At 38.3% G+C, this 18,073-nt stretch overlaps 1 protein-coding gene across 5 annotated transcripts in view; it reads left to right on the forward strand.

Annotated features, from left to right (window-relative positions):
- Mitf (melanocyte inducing transcription factor) overlaps positions 1 to 18,073 on the forward strand; it is a 196,981-nt gene that overhangs the window by 107,916 nt on the left and 70,992 nt on the right. For all 5 annotated transcript variants that reach the window (XM_010636088.3, XM_010636067.3, XM_010636073.3 and 2 more), the window contains exon 2: positions 11,182 to 11,431. In XM_010636088.3, the coding sequence (XP_010634390.1) occupies positions 11,182 to 11,431 (250 nt within the window). The remainder of the gene's footprint in view (positions 1 to 11,181; positions 11,432 to 18,073) is intronic.

Raw genomic sequence — 18,073 nt, forward strand, 5'->3', positions numbered from 1 at the left:
ATGCTAAAGCTTTACTTTATGACTGTGGCTTTAATCAGCTGCAGCCATAACCTCTGGTGGTTGAACATGACAAGGGTAACAGTGAGTTTGGGAGCATGGGTTGAAATGTTACCCTATTATCTTTGCCCTCTCATTTAAAATGGAATGTTGATCTTTAATAATAACAGAAAACTTGTCTGCTTGAAAATTCTGAGTGAGAGCAGAGCTTGATTTATGATTATAAGATGAACTGCAGCTCATCTTTGTTATAAATAAAAAAATTTTTTCTTCCGAAAAACAGCATATTTTATAAGAACATTTGTCAAAACTGCCCCAAGTAAAGACTCCGGATTTTTAGTTTCTCTCTTTTATTTCCCTCTGTCTGTGCAATAGTAACAGTTGCATTCTAAACAACTCATTTGCATATAGTAGCATATATATGCATGTGTATATAGTTTCTTTGAAATGAAAACAAAACATTGAGGCATAAGAATCATCTGCATAGCCTATAGAAATGTAGAATTTCAAAGGAATAGTAAAATGAAGGCATACAAAGTGAATAACAGTTCCCCTACCCTTTTAACATTTACTTTCACTGTAAGGCCATAAGACCTGAAAGCAATACTAAAAGCTGTGTCCCTAAGTGAATAGGCATTCAAGCAAATCAACTTATGCAAAAGCAACCTCAGGAGTTTAATAATTATTTACTGAACATTCCTGGGTCATGAGAGAGGTTTTGATTAAGTCAGGGAAGCATTATGTTCAGCAGCTTGAGAAGGTATTATAAAGACAGCAAGAATGGTGGAAAAATACTAGATTTAAGAGAGCTATTTTTAGAATTTGATTCTTAAAAATAAGAAACATCTTAATTACTTATCCCTAAAATGCTATTTTATGAATAAAGTCTATATAATTATGTAGTTAAATGTCATTGTGCTAGATTTTTAAAGAAATTTCTGCCTTATAAATCAGATCATAGTTGAGGAGATGATGTCTGCTACTTGTGATTCATACATACCCTACAGGACATACTCTGTAATTGACTAATTTTTTTCTAGTACTGATTTTAAGCAAGTTAATGGATGGGACCACCTTCAGATCAAACTCACCATTCTTATGCAGTGTGCGGACAGTTGTAATACCAAACCAGAATCTTAAACCCAAATTAATTCTTAATTTTGAGTTTCTTTTTCTAGTTAGTTAAAACATTTGCCACGTGCTTCCCTTATAAGCTGTCAGAATGAAATACTTAGCGAGCATCTTGGACAAAACTTGAACCCTGAGCTGTTGCCCATTAACATTTTCGTGTCTTGTCTTTGAGGAGAGCACACACCAAGAATTAATTGTTGTTTTGCATTTTCTTCTAGAAACGCAAAGGAACCCTGCAACAGAAAGCAACATTCTAGAGTTGTGCCTTTAAAAAAAAAAAAGTGTCAGTTTTCACTATTTTTAAAACACTAAAATGTTCAGAGGATGCCATTTCAGGAATTAAGACATTGAATTTAATCATTGTGCATATTGTTCATGGAGTCTGTTCTAAGTATCTCACCTGTATTAGTTCTTACAACTTCTTCATGACTAAGATATTTTTTCCATTCCCATTTTGCAAATAAGAAAGCCAAGATTTAGGCAGATTTAAAAAAAAAAGTCCTGCCCAAGTCATATATTCATGGAATGATAGAGCTAGGATTTCAACCCAGGAGTTTGGGATGCAGGGATTATTTTCTTATTTATTACAGTCTAGATATTTTTGCCTGAGCACTAAGTGAATCAGTTTCTTCCTCTGCTTTTGTATTGAGTGAATTAGTCCCATCTCCCTTTTGTTCTGAATATTAATTTTTATCTCAGGTGAGCTTTTGAAGCACCATGATTAGCCTGGATATTATACTATTTGTGTGTCAAATGCATTTCCCAGAGTTCCTGTTCACTGTTATTGTAAGGCCATTGCTTGGGAAAGGAGAAAAGTGTATTAAATAGATTGACTGACTGTAAGATTATCCCGATTTTTGAAAACCTGAAAATGTGGAGAAGTCCTCTGTCACTGGATGATTCAAGCATGTTGTTTGACAAAAAGTCATGTTGCTTGATTTTATGAGGTATAGTATTAAGCGAGAGACACCAAATTTATTTGAATGAATGTTTCTTTTATCTAAGTTCTGGGAAATTTATCATATGAATAAATCATGTAAATATCTCTGTCCATGAAATTAGCTCCACTGTATGGTCCCAGCCTCACCCGTCAGTCTGTACCTCATCTTCATGGTCTACAAAGGCAACTGGAGCTCCAGCTAAAGCAGACAGATTACAGAAGACATTACGATAAAAGATTCAAAGCAGAGTATCTTTTAAAGGATATTTTCTGAAAGTGCCTCATGACATTACTGTTGAAATCTCATTGGCAAAATTTAGGCATGTTGCTACCTTTGCTCCTGAAAAACTGGGCAATGTTGTGGGTTGCAGTGTACCAAAAATAAAAATGGAGTAAATAAGAAAAGGGGTATTACAAATTGAATATCCCTAACTAAAAACCTGAAATCTGAAATTCTCTAAAGCCTGTGCGCATTGACATGATGCCACAAGTGGAAAAATCTGTGCTTGACTTCATGTGTGATAACATAGTCAAAACATAGGTGTACTGAAAATATCACATAAAATCACCTTTAGGCTATAAGTATCAGGGGGTATATGAAACATAAGTGAATTTCATGGTAAGTGTCTTCAGTCCCATCTACAAGATATTTTCTTATGTATATGCAAGTACTCCAAAATATAAAGACATTTAAAATTCCAAAATCTGTAGCATTTTAGATAAAGCATACTGAACTATAGGTTATTTGAATTACAGATCTTAAGATGAAACTTGATTATCTTTTTTCAGAACTGCTGGTATTTTTAAAGCATCACAATGGTATTTGAGGGCATATCAAACTGGCTTAAGCAAAAGTAGAGATTAATTGACCTTTTTAAATTTTTATTTATTTATTTATTTATGGGTACTGGGGATCCAACTCAGGACCTTTACTTGAGAGGCAGGTGGCAGCACCACTGAGCTAAATCCCTAGCCTTTGATTGACCTTTGAGAATCAGTAATCAGGTTTATTCCAGGGTTGTCAAGACTTCAGGGATGGTTTGATCTAGATGTTGAATGCCATCCAAACACTACATCCTATTTGTTCTTCTTTCTCCTCAGTCTTCTGTCCCTTCTTTCAATTTTTGTTATTGTTTCAGCTAGTTTGGCTTTCTTCTCAGATGAATCTAGATAAGTCCAGATTTATCTTCTTATCATCTTTACAATTTTTAATATACAAATATACAAATATTTAATATACAAATATTTTAAATATACTAATATACACACACACACACACACACACACACATACACACACACACCTCGATAGGTCCAGCCAAAGGCATAAATGTAGTTCTAGAGGACTGTCTGTGCACAGGCTCCTCCCTGAGTCAGTCCCTACTGCTAGGGGGATGGATTTCCAAGCCTAGCTTTTGTTTCCATGTCTGGAGGCAGAAGCAACACCACAGCCTGATAAGGGAAAGTATTTCTTCCAGGTGAAATCAGGACATTTCCCAAAGAAGTGGGACAGGATGCTGGGCAGGTGTGTATGACGTGTATGATCACTGGGAGTACTGGCTGCCAGGTGTAACCTTGCCTCCTAAACTGTGGCAGCTGCACCTATTCACTGCCCCTCACATCATAATTTTGTACTTTTGTCTGGATTTCAACACTGTTGCACGTTTTGGATCTTGGTAGATACGACCTATACATTCAGCAGTTGTTAAGTGATAGTAGTGTAAGGCTTTTGAATCGTGTACTGATGCCTTCCACTGTTGTCTAGACCATTGGACGGAACATTCCCTGGGACTGGGGCTATTATGTGAACAGTGATACAAGGGCTTTCTGCCTTTGAAAAGCTCCTTCTAGTTACTTTTATGTTTATGTCTGATCCTGTCATTAGAGAGTCCCAGCTTGGAATTAAAAAAAAAAAATACTCTAGCTAGAGCATTTTATCATGCCATATCAATTATTCATATAGTACAGGACATGCCATTTTTGGAGAATTTTACAACATAGCAGCTACATGTGAATGGGATTAAGCCAGAATTTGAGAATGTAGTCTAGTGGATGGAAACTTGACTTGAAAGACAGAAGACTTGAGTATAGGATACTTACGTTTTATCTGCTTTATACCCTTTTGATGGTCTGGCTCTCAGGGGAGCTCTTTGAAAGGAATTCAGTGTTAAGAATGTGCCAGCTCCCAGTGCCATCTGTAGCAAAGGGAGATCCGTTGTGGTCATAAAATGAGGAAAGCCGAGTTCATATCCTTGGTTTGGAATCTCTTAGTAAGAAACTGACATTCTCCTTTGTTGGAGTGTATAGAAGCAGGAGCACTTTGGGAATAGTGAACCGTTTAGCCAAAAAGTCTGGTGATGGATATTGCCTGGAAGAACAGTATTTATGTATTTAAAGGTCACAAAACATATTTAACAATCACTTCCAGTGAATTATTTTTGGTCAGCAAACCCTCTTAATGTATTTTATTTATAAATTATATGTGCATGTGCGTGTGTGTATTGCCACTGTACTAATATATTATGTGCTTCTTACAAAAAATAGAAATGATGAGATAAAGTAAATGTAAAGAAGCCGGCCGGGTGTGTTGGCACACTCCTGTAATCCCAGCACTTAGGAGGCTGAGGCAGGAGGATCGCTGGGAGTTCAAGACCAGCCTGAGCTACATAGTGAGTTCCAGGTCAGTCTCACTACATAGTGAGACCCTGTCTCAAAAAACAAACAAACAAACAAACAAAAAAAAAATTAAAGAAGTGTTTTCACTTTTGTTTCTGCACCTTAAAGTATCATGTTCTGTGCCCTCTTTTGGAGAATAAGAGTTGTATTGGAAGTCTGTAAAGGTTCTCTTTAATTTTGATCCATTAAATTATTGAGATTAATTATATCTGGGGCCCAGCAAAGGTCCAGCTTAAAGAATACAGAGAGTCCTGAATAGATATGAAGAGTTTGCGGTTTTTACCAGCTAGGTAGGGTCCTGGTATTGGAAAGTGAAGATTTCGTGTTTTGGCTTCCATATGGCTGCTGGTTCTTAATTTTTACATTGTTTTCCTCATTGTACAAAGCTCCAGAGACAGGAGCACTGTCAAGATTGAGCCTCTTGTCCTGAGTGTCTGACAGCACCTGGCATTTGGAAAGCATTCGATATTAGTTCAAAGAAAAAAAAAAAAGGAGAAAGACATGCTACATTTTGCAAGCCTCTTTTGTTTTTCTCTGTACTAGAAATCTGGAGTATTTATTATCTGAATTGGTAAATCCTCCAGAAAAAGATGAAAGTATGGAAGTTTTAAATTCATTGCCATGACTATTAAAACCCAAGTTTGGTGATGACAGAAGCCCTGAAGATCTCAGGGTTTGACACCAAACTGTGACACCTAGTACCTTCCATTTGCACATGTTATTATCCCAGCTATTTAAAGTTTTTCAACAAGGGATGTTACAGTTTCCACTGGTACTTGGTTCCTTGTGTATGTTGGGAAAATCATCCTGAATCACCTTAGAAGAAATGGAAAGATTGAGATAATGGATATACCTATCATTCTAAAATGGTAGACACTAGCACTATCATTAAACACACACACACGCGTGTGCGCACACACACACACATACACACACACAAGGTTTTTTACCAACTCTGATTTATTTTCTGATTTTAAAAAGATTTTTAAGAAGTTCTTTTCTCCTGTAGAGCATTCTGACCAGGGACAGTTTCTGTATTCTGCCTATTGGTTCCTTCTGTTAATGATAACAGTAGTTATGCTATAACCATCAAGATTCTTTGGCAGTTTCTAGACAGATGTTTCTGCGTGGTTGCATAGCTCATTTGGCAGGAGTGATCAGTGCTTCCTGTTTCATCCCATCCATTCGGTGAACTCAGTATCAGAAGGACTTTTCAGACTCTGACTGGATTCAAAGTGGACAGTGGAATCTGAATTTCCTCTGATATGGAGGAAAATGTTTTGATCGAAAAGTCAGAGGTGTGGGTTTTGTGTCCCTGCACTCTTAAAAAACAGATCAGTGATCTTGGATATTTTTACCCTTGGTCTCCAAACGTGGCCAAGTTATCAGAATCAGCTGCAGAGTTTTTTGGGTTTTTTTGTTTTGTTTTGTTTTGTTATTTGAAGATGTATCGATTCCTGGGCCTTACCTAAACTGAAATCAAAACTTCCAGTAATGGGATCGGGCATTTTTCCTTTGGACGTTTTATTTTGGCTGATTGTGTTGCAGTCAGACTTTCACATTTTGGGACAGCTGGATCTTACCTGTCACACCTGTATGTAATGTAAATACTGCTGTGCCTTCCTGAGTGCTGTGTCTGAAACCCCTTCATTGTGCCTTCCTGGGCACAAGTACTTGCACTCCACTAACAAGTGAACACTTCCTAGGTTGGGAACTCCATCAAATGAATGGCTATAATTTTTTTTAAGTGCAGAAAAGGACTGACGTTTTTAATGGCTCCTGAGAGAATGGTAGATTAAATTGTCTTTTCTCCCTATCTCTGCAAAAGTTTGTCAAGTACTTACAATTAAACTGGAACTGCCTGAACTTTATATAACATCTCTCTTATGATCCAGACTTTCTCTCAGACTTAAAAAATATTTCTTGTATCAAAAAGTTGCATGCTGTGGCATAATATTATAATTTTTCCTGTTTGCAGTCATTATGTTACGGTTTTCATACCACTTTCAAATTTCAGTCTTCACTGCGATACTGGCACTTTTTATAAACAAGGAAAACCTACATGTATAGAGATTGACTAGTCAGCCACAGTTGCGGGTTAGAATGTGGCAGAAGTGTGTCCTGCCCGAAGAGTCAAAGAAATAAAACAGAGAAAAGCTTAAAAAGTTCTTTCAGCCTCTTTGGGTTTTAACTTGCTGGATTCCTGCCTTGGAGTATTATGATATGGAGACCAAAGACTAATTTATATCTAATAGCGGGAGGTTGGTGTCATTGTAAAAGGTAAGAGGTAGCGCGGCAGATATTGGTGGGACGCTGCATTATTGAACTTACTGCAATTTCTGATATACAGTAATGTATTTAAGTGTCTGATGAAGGCACTGGGGTAAACTATTTGGATTTAGGAAGAGGAGGAGGAGGAGCACTTGTACGATATGCTTATATCACAGAGAAAGAGGGAGCTTGGTATTTAAAAACATAAATTCATCAGTAGAGGTTGGAATTCAGGTCACATTTAGTGCCCACTTCTTATGCACCCATTGTACTCCAGCCACTGTGTTGAGCACTTCAGTTTACCCAACATTAACTCACCCAGTTCCTGCAGTACACTTAGGAGATGGGTTGTGTAAACCCGAGAGGTTAAGTGGCTTACAAAAGACCAGGCTGCTCAGCAGTGATTGGGTTAGAACCTGAGTCCGGTTGATGACTTCCCTCCTGGAGCCTGCACAGACCAGTTTCCACTGTCAGGGGAGTTCTGTGTCTGGCTGCAGTGATTTGGGGATGTGCCAAGAAGGGCATTTGCTGCTGCACCAGTTGGCTTTCATTTCTGAGGATGAGATGTACACCTTTGTCATGCAGAACTGGATCAGATTCCAATCATCTAGATAATTTACTTACTTTTAGGGTGTCTTGAAGAATGAATTGTAACCATGGCTTTAAACTATGAGATTAGAAGCCAGGTATTCCCAGCACCTGGCAGTAACTGTTTGTTGCATAAATGACCTTTACATAATCTGATTAAAAGGAATCAGACTCATGGAATTAGGATTATCTACCCAGGGTTGAGATTTATGGGCCTGGGATGAGTTCAGCTCACTTTTAAAATTAAATGCATTTGGACAACTCTCCTTGTATGTCATTATTGGCTTCAGTGTCAAGTCTTCATGTTTTAAAAACAAGTGTGATAGCCACCTGGGATATTCTTACATGAGCCTCAATTTTGAGTTTAAAACATTGGGTTCATTTGTCCTCCTAAGGTAGTGAGGTATAGGTGCCTTCATTTTTGTTCTGTAAGGTGATTATTGCAGATGCAATTATTTCTAAGGGAAGGGATATTTAAAAGAGAAGAAAGCTGAGAATCTGAGAGTCATCTTTCACAGTGTGGAAATGTCCTGCAGGGTGTGCATCTGTGCAGTGAGGTGACTCCGATGCTTTCTTTGCACTTTTTTGGAAGATTTGTTAGAAACTGTCCATTAGTTGAACTTCATTATATTTATATAGATGTAAAAATATATTTGTTGTGTTTTTAGTAGGGTTTTTAGTAAGATTTCAATTTATTTGTATATGTGTCTTTTTTTCCCCCATAGACTTCAGAAAATGCTTAAATGATATTGTTGACTTTCAAGTATGAAACCTTAGTGTGGTTGATAGCTAGTAATTTTAATTTGTCTCTGGAATGCTTTACTGTTAATTGAAAGGATTTTCCCCACAGTATCACAGCCAATGACTTGTCTTGTGCAGCTAATTAGTGCGATTATTCCACAGCTGCAATTTGCTACTGCACAAAGGTTTGCTCCTGTTTTTATCAAAAGGATCAGTCTCCTTGGGAATGTTTGGACCTGACAGGCTTTGAATAGTAAGACTACTCATTTATTTATTTATTTTAAGCAGCTACCCTCCTCCCCCAGCTTAGGAAAGTACATTTGAGCCTTGATCACATAGCTCAAAAGTGGGAAAATACATTTTCTCCTGATGATCTTTAGGTAGAGCCATAGGAAGTGAATAGATTGTTTTAAATGACTAGAGTAACAGCTAGGGAGTATTTTCATTGTGCAGGTAAGTGCACATATTAAAACAATAGGCAAAGTATTAACATTGTTCAGTTTCTCTGGGGAAATAGGGGGGAATCGAAGTAATGAAGCTTTACCTTTCTTAGGAATACTTCATAGAGAACCAGTGTGGTTTCCTCCTTTTTCGCTAGCCAGAAGTTGAATGAATGTACTCCTTAAAAAGTATTATGGCTCTGTATTTTAGAGGGGAAAAAGTGAAGGGAGTGGATCTACCTATGATTCTGCTTCCACTCTGGCCTCTCTGACCGCTGCTACTCATTCCCTGCTAGTGGATTTATGTGTGTGTCTGTGCACACCATCCCTATTTCAAACCAGAGTGCCCATGCATTTTTGGGTTCTACTTCATAAATTTACTCTTCTTGCATGCATTTCCTACTTTGCTCTGTAGTTGTGCAATTTTTTAAAAAAGCATATAGTATTTTATTGAATTCATGTATCATAGTTTGCATAACCATTCTTAAAAGTTAGGGAGGAATTTTAGATGATTCAAACATGGTGCAATTTGTAAAGAGTTTTCCACATTTGAATTATTTACTTAGGAAAATTGTCCATTGATGAAATTTCTGAATCCAATCGAATGAACAATTTTATAGCTTTTTTTAAAAAATAACTTTAGGTTGTTTCCTAAAGGATTACAGTGTTTACCACCGGTGGCCGAGGCACTGATGGGGAACCTTTTGAACTTTCAGTAATACAAACAGCCCAGTGAGGCATGTGTGCCAGACGTTCGCCACTACTGGCTTAGAGTGATATTATCATTATTCTTTGTCTTTAATGGACATTTTTTTTTAAGGATTTGGTCTTACCCAGGGTGCTATTTTGCATCTGTATCTTTAAAATTTATTGTATTTCATAGCTTTCTTCATATCAATAAATATATTTCTTACCCCATTTTTAATGGTCAAAATGTGCAAACCCATTACAGTTTGCCGAACCATTTTCCTTCAGTGAAAATAAGGAAACATCTAGTGTCATTTTGCTGTATGGTTTTGCTGGGAAGATGTGAGAACAAAACACAAATGGCTCCATCCTGCAGCACATTCTGCCGCCTGCAGAGTCTGCATGGTCTGGGATGGCCATTGACTTCAAGGCTTTAGTTTTTCCGGTGAGAAATTAAATAGTTCTGGGGTCTGGACTCAGGGGTAAAATCAGGCACCTCCGTTGACACCTGTCTAGAGTCAGCGTTTTCTCAAATGTTCTTTTATCATGTGTTTCCAGATGCTGAGGTTTTACGCTATTTAGTTTAGACAGATTTAAAAATTATATTGTGAGAACTAAGTTAGTGAAGAATTTTAGATAGTAATAGCAACAGTAAACATTTATTGAAGTAATGTCACATGATGCTCATTGTGTGAGATTTATGCTCACTGTTTATTTAATCCTCACAACGTCCCCACGGGAGGCTTTTACAATACGAACCATGTACTAGAGAAGTATAAAAGAACACTTCTCTTTTGTAAATGGTAAGTGGGTACCAGGCTGTTGTCCTCCCTCTATTCCGAGTGTGACAACTAAGGCAGAGCAAAGTTTAAGCAGTTGACATCCTAGAGTTGGCAAGATAAGCAACCAAAGAACATAACTTGGGAAAATTATAAAGCCTTTTATGCTTAATTTCTGACTGGTGCTTAAGCATTTTAAGTAAGTTTGAGTAGAAGAAGTCCAAAAATGATTAGAAGCGGGCCTCACGGGGATGTGCAGAGCACTCCATAGCATGGACGGGCGAAGATAAATCAGAAGAAAAGGCAGCGCAAAGAAAAGTAGAAGAGCTGTGTGTTAGACTCGGCTGTCTGCTGCCCCTTACCCTAGCACTGGGGTCGAGTTCAGTGTTAACGGTCTGGTCCAGGTGCTTCTTTATTTAATGATTTTTACTTCCCTTGTCTTAGAAACATTTCCCCTGATAAAGCTCACCTGCAGTTTAATTCTTTGCTGGCAAACATTTTAGAAATCTTCAAGGAATTTAGATAATATGTAGGAGTACTTGTTTGGTCAGAGTCAGTTATTTCAAAAAGCAGATCAGGCAATTTATTTTTAAATTTGGGTGCCATTAAAACTCATGGCTTCTCGACACTGCATATGGCGGCGCTATATTTGGTGGCGATGACTAGTATGCCATATAAAATGTTAAAAAAAAAACCCTAAGTGGCTTGATAAAAATGCCTGGATGCAATCAAGCTGACTTATTTTAATTCAACTACTAATGACTAAAATCCTGTCACCTCTTGATTTTCAATTATGTGGAGTACCGTTCTGCGACTTGATTATATTTGTGCAGGCTCATTTCATAGTTTGTTGCCATTTAGGATACCCCAGAATGCAAACGAAGGGTCTCATTAGGAAACTAAATATTGTGTGCATTTTGGTTTTCCCACAGCAGTTCCGCGGAGCATCCTGGGGCCTCCAAGCCTCCGATAAGCTCCTCCAGTATGACATCACGCATCTTGCTACGCCAGCAACTCATGCGTGAGCAGATGCAGGAGCAAGAGCGCAGGGAGCAGCAGCAGAAGCTGCAGGCGGCCCAGTTCATGCAACAGAGAGTGCCTGTGAGTCAGACACCGGCCATAAACGTCAGTGTGCCCACCACCCTGCCCTCTGCCACCCAGGTGCCGATGGAAGTCCTTAAGGTATGTGAGCGCTGCTCTTGTGGTTGAACTGAGCCCTCTTCCTTTTTCCCTCTTCCAGATGTTTTCTCTTTCAGAATGTGAGTTTATGTTGGTGATATTGGCCCATCAGAATCGTATTTGTTAGTACCAACTCCACTGACTCGTAGCTGACCCTAAAAGAGGAACGCAGACTAACTGGAAATGTAATAGTGACCCTCCATGAACAGGACAAGCAGTCAGCGCTCCCTGAGGAATCCCAAGTAGAGATAGGTGTTGTTACAATGACATCTTTCCATCCTTTTGGGGTGGAAAGTTTCAAAACATAGCCGTTACCTGAAACAGCCCTCCTCTTATAACTTGTGTAAATTTTTTCTTAAATGCATCATCCTATGGCCACACTTTAAATTTCTTAGTAAATCACTTTGGGTATGAGATCTGACTCTTAGAAAATCTCATCAGATATAAAATGTTAGTCAAGATTTCTGTGCTTTAATAACCAGACTGCATAATCCTTTTACTGAAGTGAGTTGTCTGCTTTGAGTCTCTTTGATTTCTGGCTACAGTAAGCAACTGCAGGCGCTTGTTAGCATCATTCTATCTGAGACATATAGCCTCCTAATTACTAAGGAAATTCGTAACAAATCTTCAGGACAGAATTCCATCTCACACATGCCTCTTCCACATCAAACTGAAAGATACTCCTTGTAGAACGATAAACATTTCAATTCTTAAATATAATTGGCTCAAAAAAAGTAGGAGAACTTCCTTACTTTTTCATTTTCCCCCCATGCACCTAATTGCTTCATTCTGAAGGTACCAAGTCTTACTGTTCATTAAACAATGGGAACTTTACACTCCAGTGGTTCACCGTTGGTCCTTGCATTTATTTATGTGCTCAGAAAAAAACCAAAACAACATTTGCCACTTTTATGAAATTTATTATTAAAGCAAGCAGAGGGATGATGTGTTATAATCAAGAAGCAATATTTGATCTTTACGAGGAAGTAGGAAATAAATTCTTTAAAAACAACTTTAAAGTCAGTTATTTTTTATTTACGAAGACTTTTTAAATGTAGTGATGCAATAATGTCACAAACTCTGGTGGAGAAGCTAACTGAAATTCTTTTAGGGCAAAAACAAATCAAATGGTTTAGCATAAAATTTTACTCTGATGCGATTGTTTGAAATTCTGTATATTGTGGCATTTAATGGATTGTTTACCCCCGTCCAGCCCCCTGTCAAGTAAAAGGAGGGTTTTTGCTCTAGAATAGATTATATATGGATCCTTTTGTTTTCTTGGCTGAAAGCTGACAATCACTATTTTAAGTTTTTATAGATTGAAATTGTTTCATTTTATGGAAGTCAAAGTTGTTTTAAACTTTTTCAAGCTTGTACAAATTAAATAATAGCAAGATATGGAAGGGTATGTCAATTTTATTCATCACTTTTATCTTTGAGAGCAAATTGTAGAGGCAATGAATGACATGAATTTGAGTGAATAGTGCAACTTAAAGGTTATGTTTCATTTTTATATTAAATTGCAATCAAATTTCCTATTAGGGCAGTTGTGTGTAATAGTGGAGAAATTACCCAAGTACACATCTGTGAAGACATCATTTTCATATCATCTTAAAAACTGACATAATTTTGAAATACTAAAATATTTTATTTTTTAATTAAAATTAGAATCTGTGTTAAATAATTTGAATCATATTCCTCTTTTTTTTCTTGTATGTTGCTGTGCCCTAGTAGCAGTGGGATTGAGCTGCAACTCCCAATTTAGGAATACTGGAAAATGTCCACAGCTAAAGCACAACTAAACAATTAGAAGGCAGACTGACCAGAAATGGGAAGTTGATAAATTTATATCTCATGCTGAATAGATTTCATCTGTATTTAACTTTTACATTTGTATAATTCAGTTGTACAAACTAGTGAAGGGTGTTGTATCAATGAAAAAGAAGAGTTGTTGGCACGGCAGTTTCGATAGGTTTGGTAGCTGTGGAGACTAGTTTAGTGACCTTACAAGAAGGACCAAATAAAAATATAGGATTTCATTTATCTAAAGTATTATTCTAAGAAATTCAAATAAAATTTGTAAGGAGAATATTGTAAGTGATTGTTTTAGATGCTTAATATTTAGAACTTTATGAAGATAATTTCCATATTTTTAACAGTTTTGTGTATGAAAATATTATGAAGTATTATTATAGAAATATGCCTGAGAAAAATGTGGGCTTTTATTTTCCTTTTTGTAGTTTTTAAATTATAAGAATAATTTTATAAAATAAATTGTTCATTGCAAAAACAGTTAGTTTACTTAACCTAAGACCTTTTCCTCTATAAATGTACATTTTCAAAAATGATTAAGTCCAGATATACTGAGAGCATCATGATTAGATCATATGGAATAAATATTTTCACATAGTGTAGCCTGAGGAAATTCTTCATTTAATTTTTAATGGTTTAAATGGCTAAGGCAGAATATACCTCCTTCTCCTTGGAAGTAGGTATGTACAGCTTAACTTGTCAGCATGCGCTAGAGAATCCCCTGTGGAATCTCTGTATTTCCTGACTGCTTTTGTACTTTCTTTGGAAGAAGAAAGACCATAGTTTAACACACACACACAAACGCGCGCGCGCACACACACACACACACACACACACACACACACACACACGTTTCCTCTGTCAGGTTATCAACATTCTACTATCAGCAGGTTGAATCACTGATTTGAAAAGCTAAATTAGTGTTTTCAGCTGAGTCCCTTTGGCAGAGTTATACTCAAAATATGAAGCTTTTTGAAGCATATTTAACACACACACACACACACACACACACACACACACATGTTTCCTCTGTCAGGTTATCAACATTCTACTATCAGCAGGTTGAATCACTGATTTGAAAAGCTAAATTAGTGTTTTCAGCTGAGTCCCTTTGGCAGAGTTATACTCAAAATATGAAGCTTTATGAAGCATATTTAAAAATTTTTCGCATCTGGGCAACTGAGGACTAGTTGGACTTCATGTCAGCTGCTGGAAACTCACGTCACTTATTCCTTGACGCATGGTCATTGTCAGACTAAGTTCATGAAGCTTTGCAGGGTTATCTTCTGGTCTCTGAGTGGATTTCATTAATTTATGGATTAATTGCTCGTACTGATGTTCATGTTAGATGACATGGAATGATGAACCTTATTGCTCTGTATTTACTTGTCAAAGATGTTCTCTAGGTTTCTTAAGTTTACCCAATTGACTGTGGTAATTTAAGATGCTTCTTTACCCCAAATGTAGCAATACTTGCATTTTTTGCGGTTGCAAACCTGCCCCGTATTTTGAATTGTAAACTAAATAACAAGATCATTAATAACTATCAATGGAAATGGTTTCTCCTACAGATGTTAGCTTATGGATCACACTAACCTGAGGTTTGAAAATTGATGTAGCTTTTTTTATACCAAAGCGAAGTAACCAGATACAGACCTTGTAGACATGGCAGGTCTCAGAAACAAAGAAGCATCCTGTACCAACCTCCAAGTTAGTGTCCACACATTCATCAGACATTTGTTGTTACTGGCTCATCTCTCTACTTTTGATTGATTATTGAAACACATGTTTTTTGTGGTATCTTGGACTGGCAAGTTCATCAAGATTTCTTTCCCCAACAACTCCATCATGAATTGTGGGAGTTTATAGCTTGAAGCTATTTTTCTGTTCAGCAGTTTGTATGGAATTCCTAAAGACCTTTCCTCTATTTCATGCTCGCTTTTCCCCCTCCCTGCTTTCCTTGCTTACCTTGTTCCTTCTTCCTTTGAACCTATGAACGTAAAGACTAGATGTTCTCTCTGGAATGGCTTATACATTGAAATTTTGTGCTCTGTTTTAGATAAAAGTTCTATGAATTTAAAATAACAAAATACCAGGCTGGGGATTTAACTCAGTGGTGCCACCGCCTGCCTCACAAGCGCAAGGTCCTGAGTTGGATCCTCAGGAATTGGGCAAATTGATCTGCAATTAGAAAGGATGCTCGCTGTTCATCAAATACAGAAATAGTTTTACGAGGAGCCTCCACATTGTAAACTAAATTTACTGGGACATTTGTTTGTTGACTATCTCATCAACACTGCCTCAGTTTGAACAGATTCTAGTGTAATGGGCTGGAAGTCCTACTTTCTCATCACCTCATTATACGGATGACACTGCCTGCTTGCTAAAGATTTCACTAGGGAAGGAAATGGTAATTTACCGTACTGCCAGTTTTTCCTCTGTAAATGATGAAATCCACCTGGAATAGAATGTTCAAGGTGTGACTAGCATGCAGGAATGTGGGAGAGGTTGTATGGATTTATAGGTGGGCCTATGTGTAATGGATTGGCTGAAGGAATCTCTCCCACACTCACATTTAGATTTTCTTCCTGATTGTTTAGCCAGGAATACAGAACCTGAACAGCTTCACAGTGCCTGCAGGAAGCCTGAACAAGACATGGCATATCTCAGATCACCTTGCTTTGGCCCTGTAGGGGATTCATTGCTTGAGGTTGTTGTCCCCATGAGCGGTACCTTCTAACAGCATATTCATTCATTCATTCACAAGCCATCATGTACTCATGTCCCAGACTGTATGACACATGCAAATGGACTGTCAGCCTCAATTTCAGGAAGCATTCATAAACTCCATTGTACCTTTTTGTTTCTGAGTCTATCTTAGTGTCTCACTGTTTTTGAGGTGTGAGTGTCTTTGTTTGGGACAAGAAAGGGACTCAATTTCTAGGTTCCACAAATGGCTGTCATCCTTCCAGAGACCTTAATTCCCTGCAGTGTCTTTCCCTCATTCAGTGTCAAATATAGTCATTTGTTTTCTCTTTAAAACTCATTGACTTTTAAAAATTGCAGGTAGTGCTCACTTACCTATAATAAATACCTGGAGGGAACTGCTAAGAGCAAGGGTGCAACCTTTCTAGAATATTCTGTGTTCCAGCCCTGCCATGGCCTTTTGTGGAAGCACGGTCTGAAGAACTATGTTAGGCAGTTGGTCAGGTAGATGTGACTCTGTGTTTCACTCTGTTCGTAGTTTGCAAGTGAAACAAAAATGAAATAGAGTTTCTCCCCCTTTGGGGTTGTCTGTCCTTTCAAGAATATGCATCACGGGGCTGGGGATTTAGCTCAGCGGTTCGGTGGCCTGCCTTGCAAGCACAAGGACCCGAGTTCAATCCCCGGTACCAAAAAAAAAAGAATATGCATCAAAACTTCCCCATTGTATTGTAGGCTGACTGGAGCTTGTGCTATGTATTTTAAAAGGAGTGTGATGGTTCTGGTGAACGAGTGTGAGTCTGTTTGCTTGGCACTGACTTGGCATTTGTTTGAGGGTCATGATGCCCTAGAGGCCCTGTGGGTACTAAGTTAGTAATCACAGGGCTGGCAAAGGAAGGTATTCTATTGAACTATCCTCTTTGCTTAGAGTTTTATATTTTGTCTAAAGTGCAGCACGGGGAGCAACTATAGTACCTACAACAAAATATGCCATCTTATTAAGCCTGTGAATCAGTTCCACTTTTCTAAAAACAGTGAAATGTCTGCTCCGATTGCATTTTTCATTTGGTCATATTAGCACAAAATGGAGATGATTGCAAATAATTTCTTCATTTACAGTGAAAGACGAGGCCATTTTTACAGTGTAGCTCAGGAGTATGATCGCTTGTAGGTGGGACCAGCTATGCTCAGTGGACACCTGGATTGCCTGATCATCGAGGAGGAGGAAGATCATCACATGGTCTTCAGGATCCGCTTGCCACTGTACTCATTTCATGAATTTACCTGAGAGAGGAGGCACAAGCTCCCCCACGGGATCCTTAGTGGGGTGCCAGTGAGAGACAGAGTGAGAAACACTCTTGTAGAACACTGAGCATCTCTTGCTCACAACTCTCTCTGTGCTCATGGTGGCTGCTGTAGGTGAGATCCCTGAATTCCGGCTGGGCTGTGTCTCCCCAAGACACTGGTTTATACTTACGTGGCCAGTGACATTGACTCATTTAATGCCACCCTGGTCTACATAGTTGTTAGTATCCTCATTTCAAAGATGTGGAAACCAACACAGAGGGCTGGAGTCATGAAAGTAAGAGGTCCAGTGGGGATTAGAGCCCACTCAGTGACATGCATTACCTGCTGCTAAAGAGTGCCTGTCTGAGAGAAGGACCAGGATCCTCAGGACAAAGGGATAGCAACATCCGGTCTCTTGAGTGCTAGGGGAGCTCGGGCCTGGCTCCAGGCTAGTGCATCAGACTGGTGTGAACTGCGTGGGAGAGGGCCTCCCTGACTGCTGGGACGTTAATTACGGGGCACTTGGTATCTGGAGCTCCTTTACCTCCTTAGCAACACTGTCAGAAAGGTAGTATAAGCCGCATCCTCCATGTGAGGAAACTGAAGTAAAAAGAGGTCATCACTGATTCCTGATCACACAGTTAGGCTCTATGCCCACCCTCTCTACAGAAGACACACACCATGATGTCTTCCTGTGTGTTTGCAGAGCTTAAGGATATGCCCTAGACATTTCTAAACAACCACTGGTAACAGGACATACATTATGGTAAAGTGGGAGACCAGAAACTACAGAAGAGCCTCGGGCTTAACAGAAAGATATATGATCTTAGGCATTTGGGATAT

This window comes from Fukomys damarensis, unplaced genomic scaffold (genome assembly GCF_012274545.1).
Source record: "Fukomys damarensis isolate Sample0158 unplaced genomic scaffold, DMR_v1.0_HiC HiC_scaffold_28, whole genome shotgun sequence".
Taxonomy (NCBI): domain Eukaryota; kingdom Metazoa; phylum Chordata; class Mammalia; order Rodentia; family Bathyergidae; genus Fukomys; species Fukomys damarensis.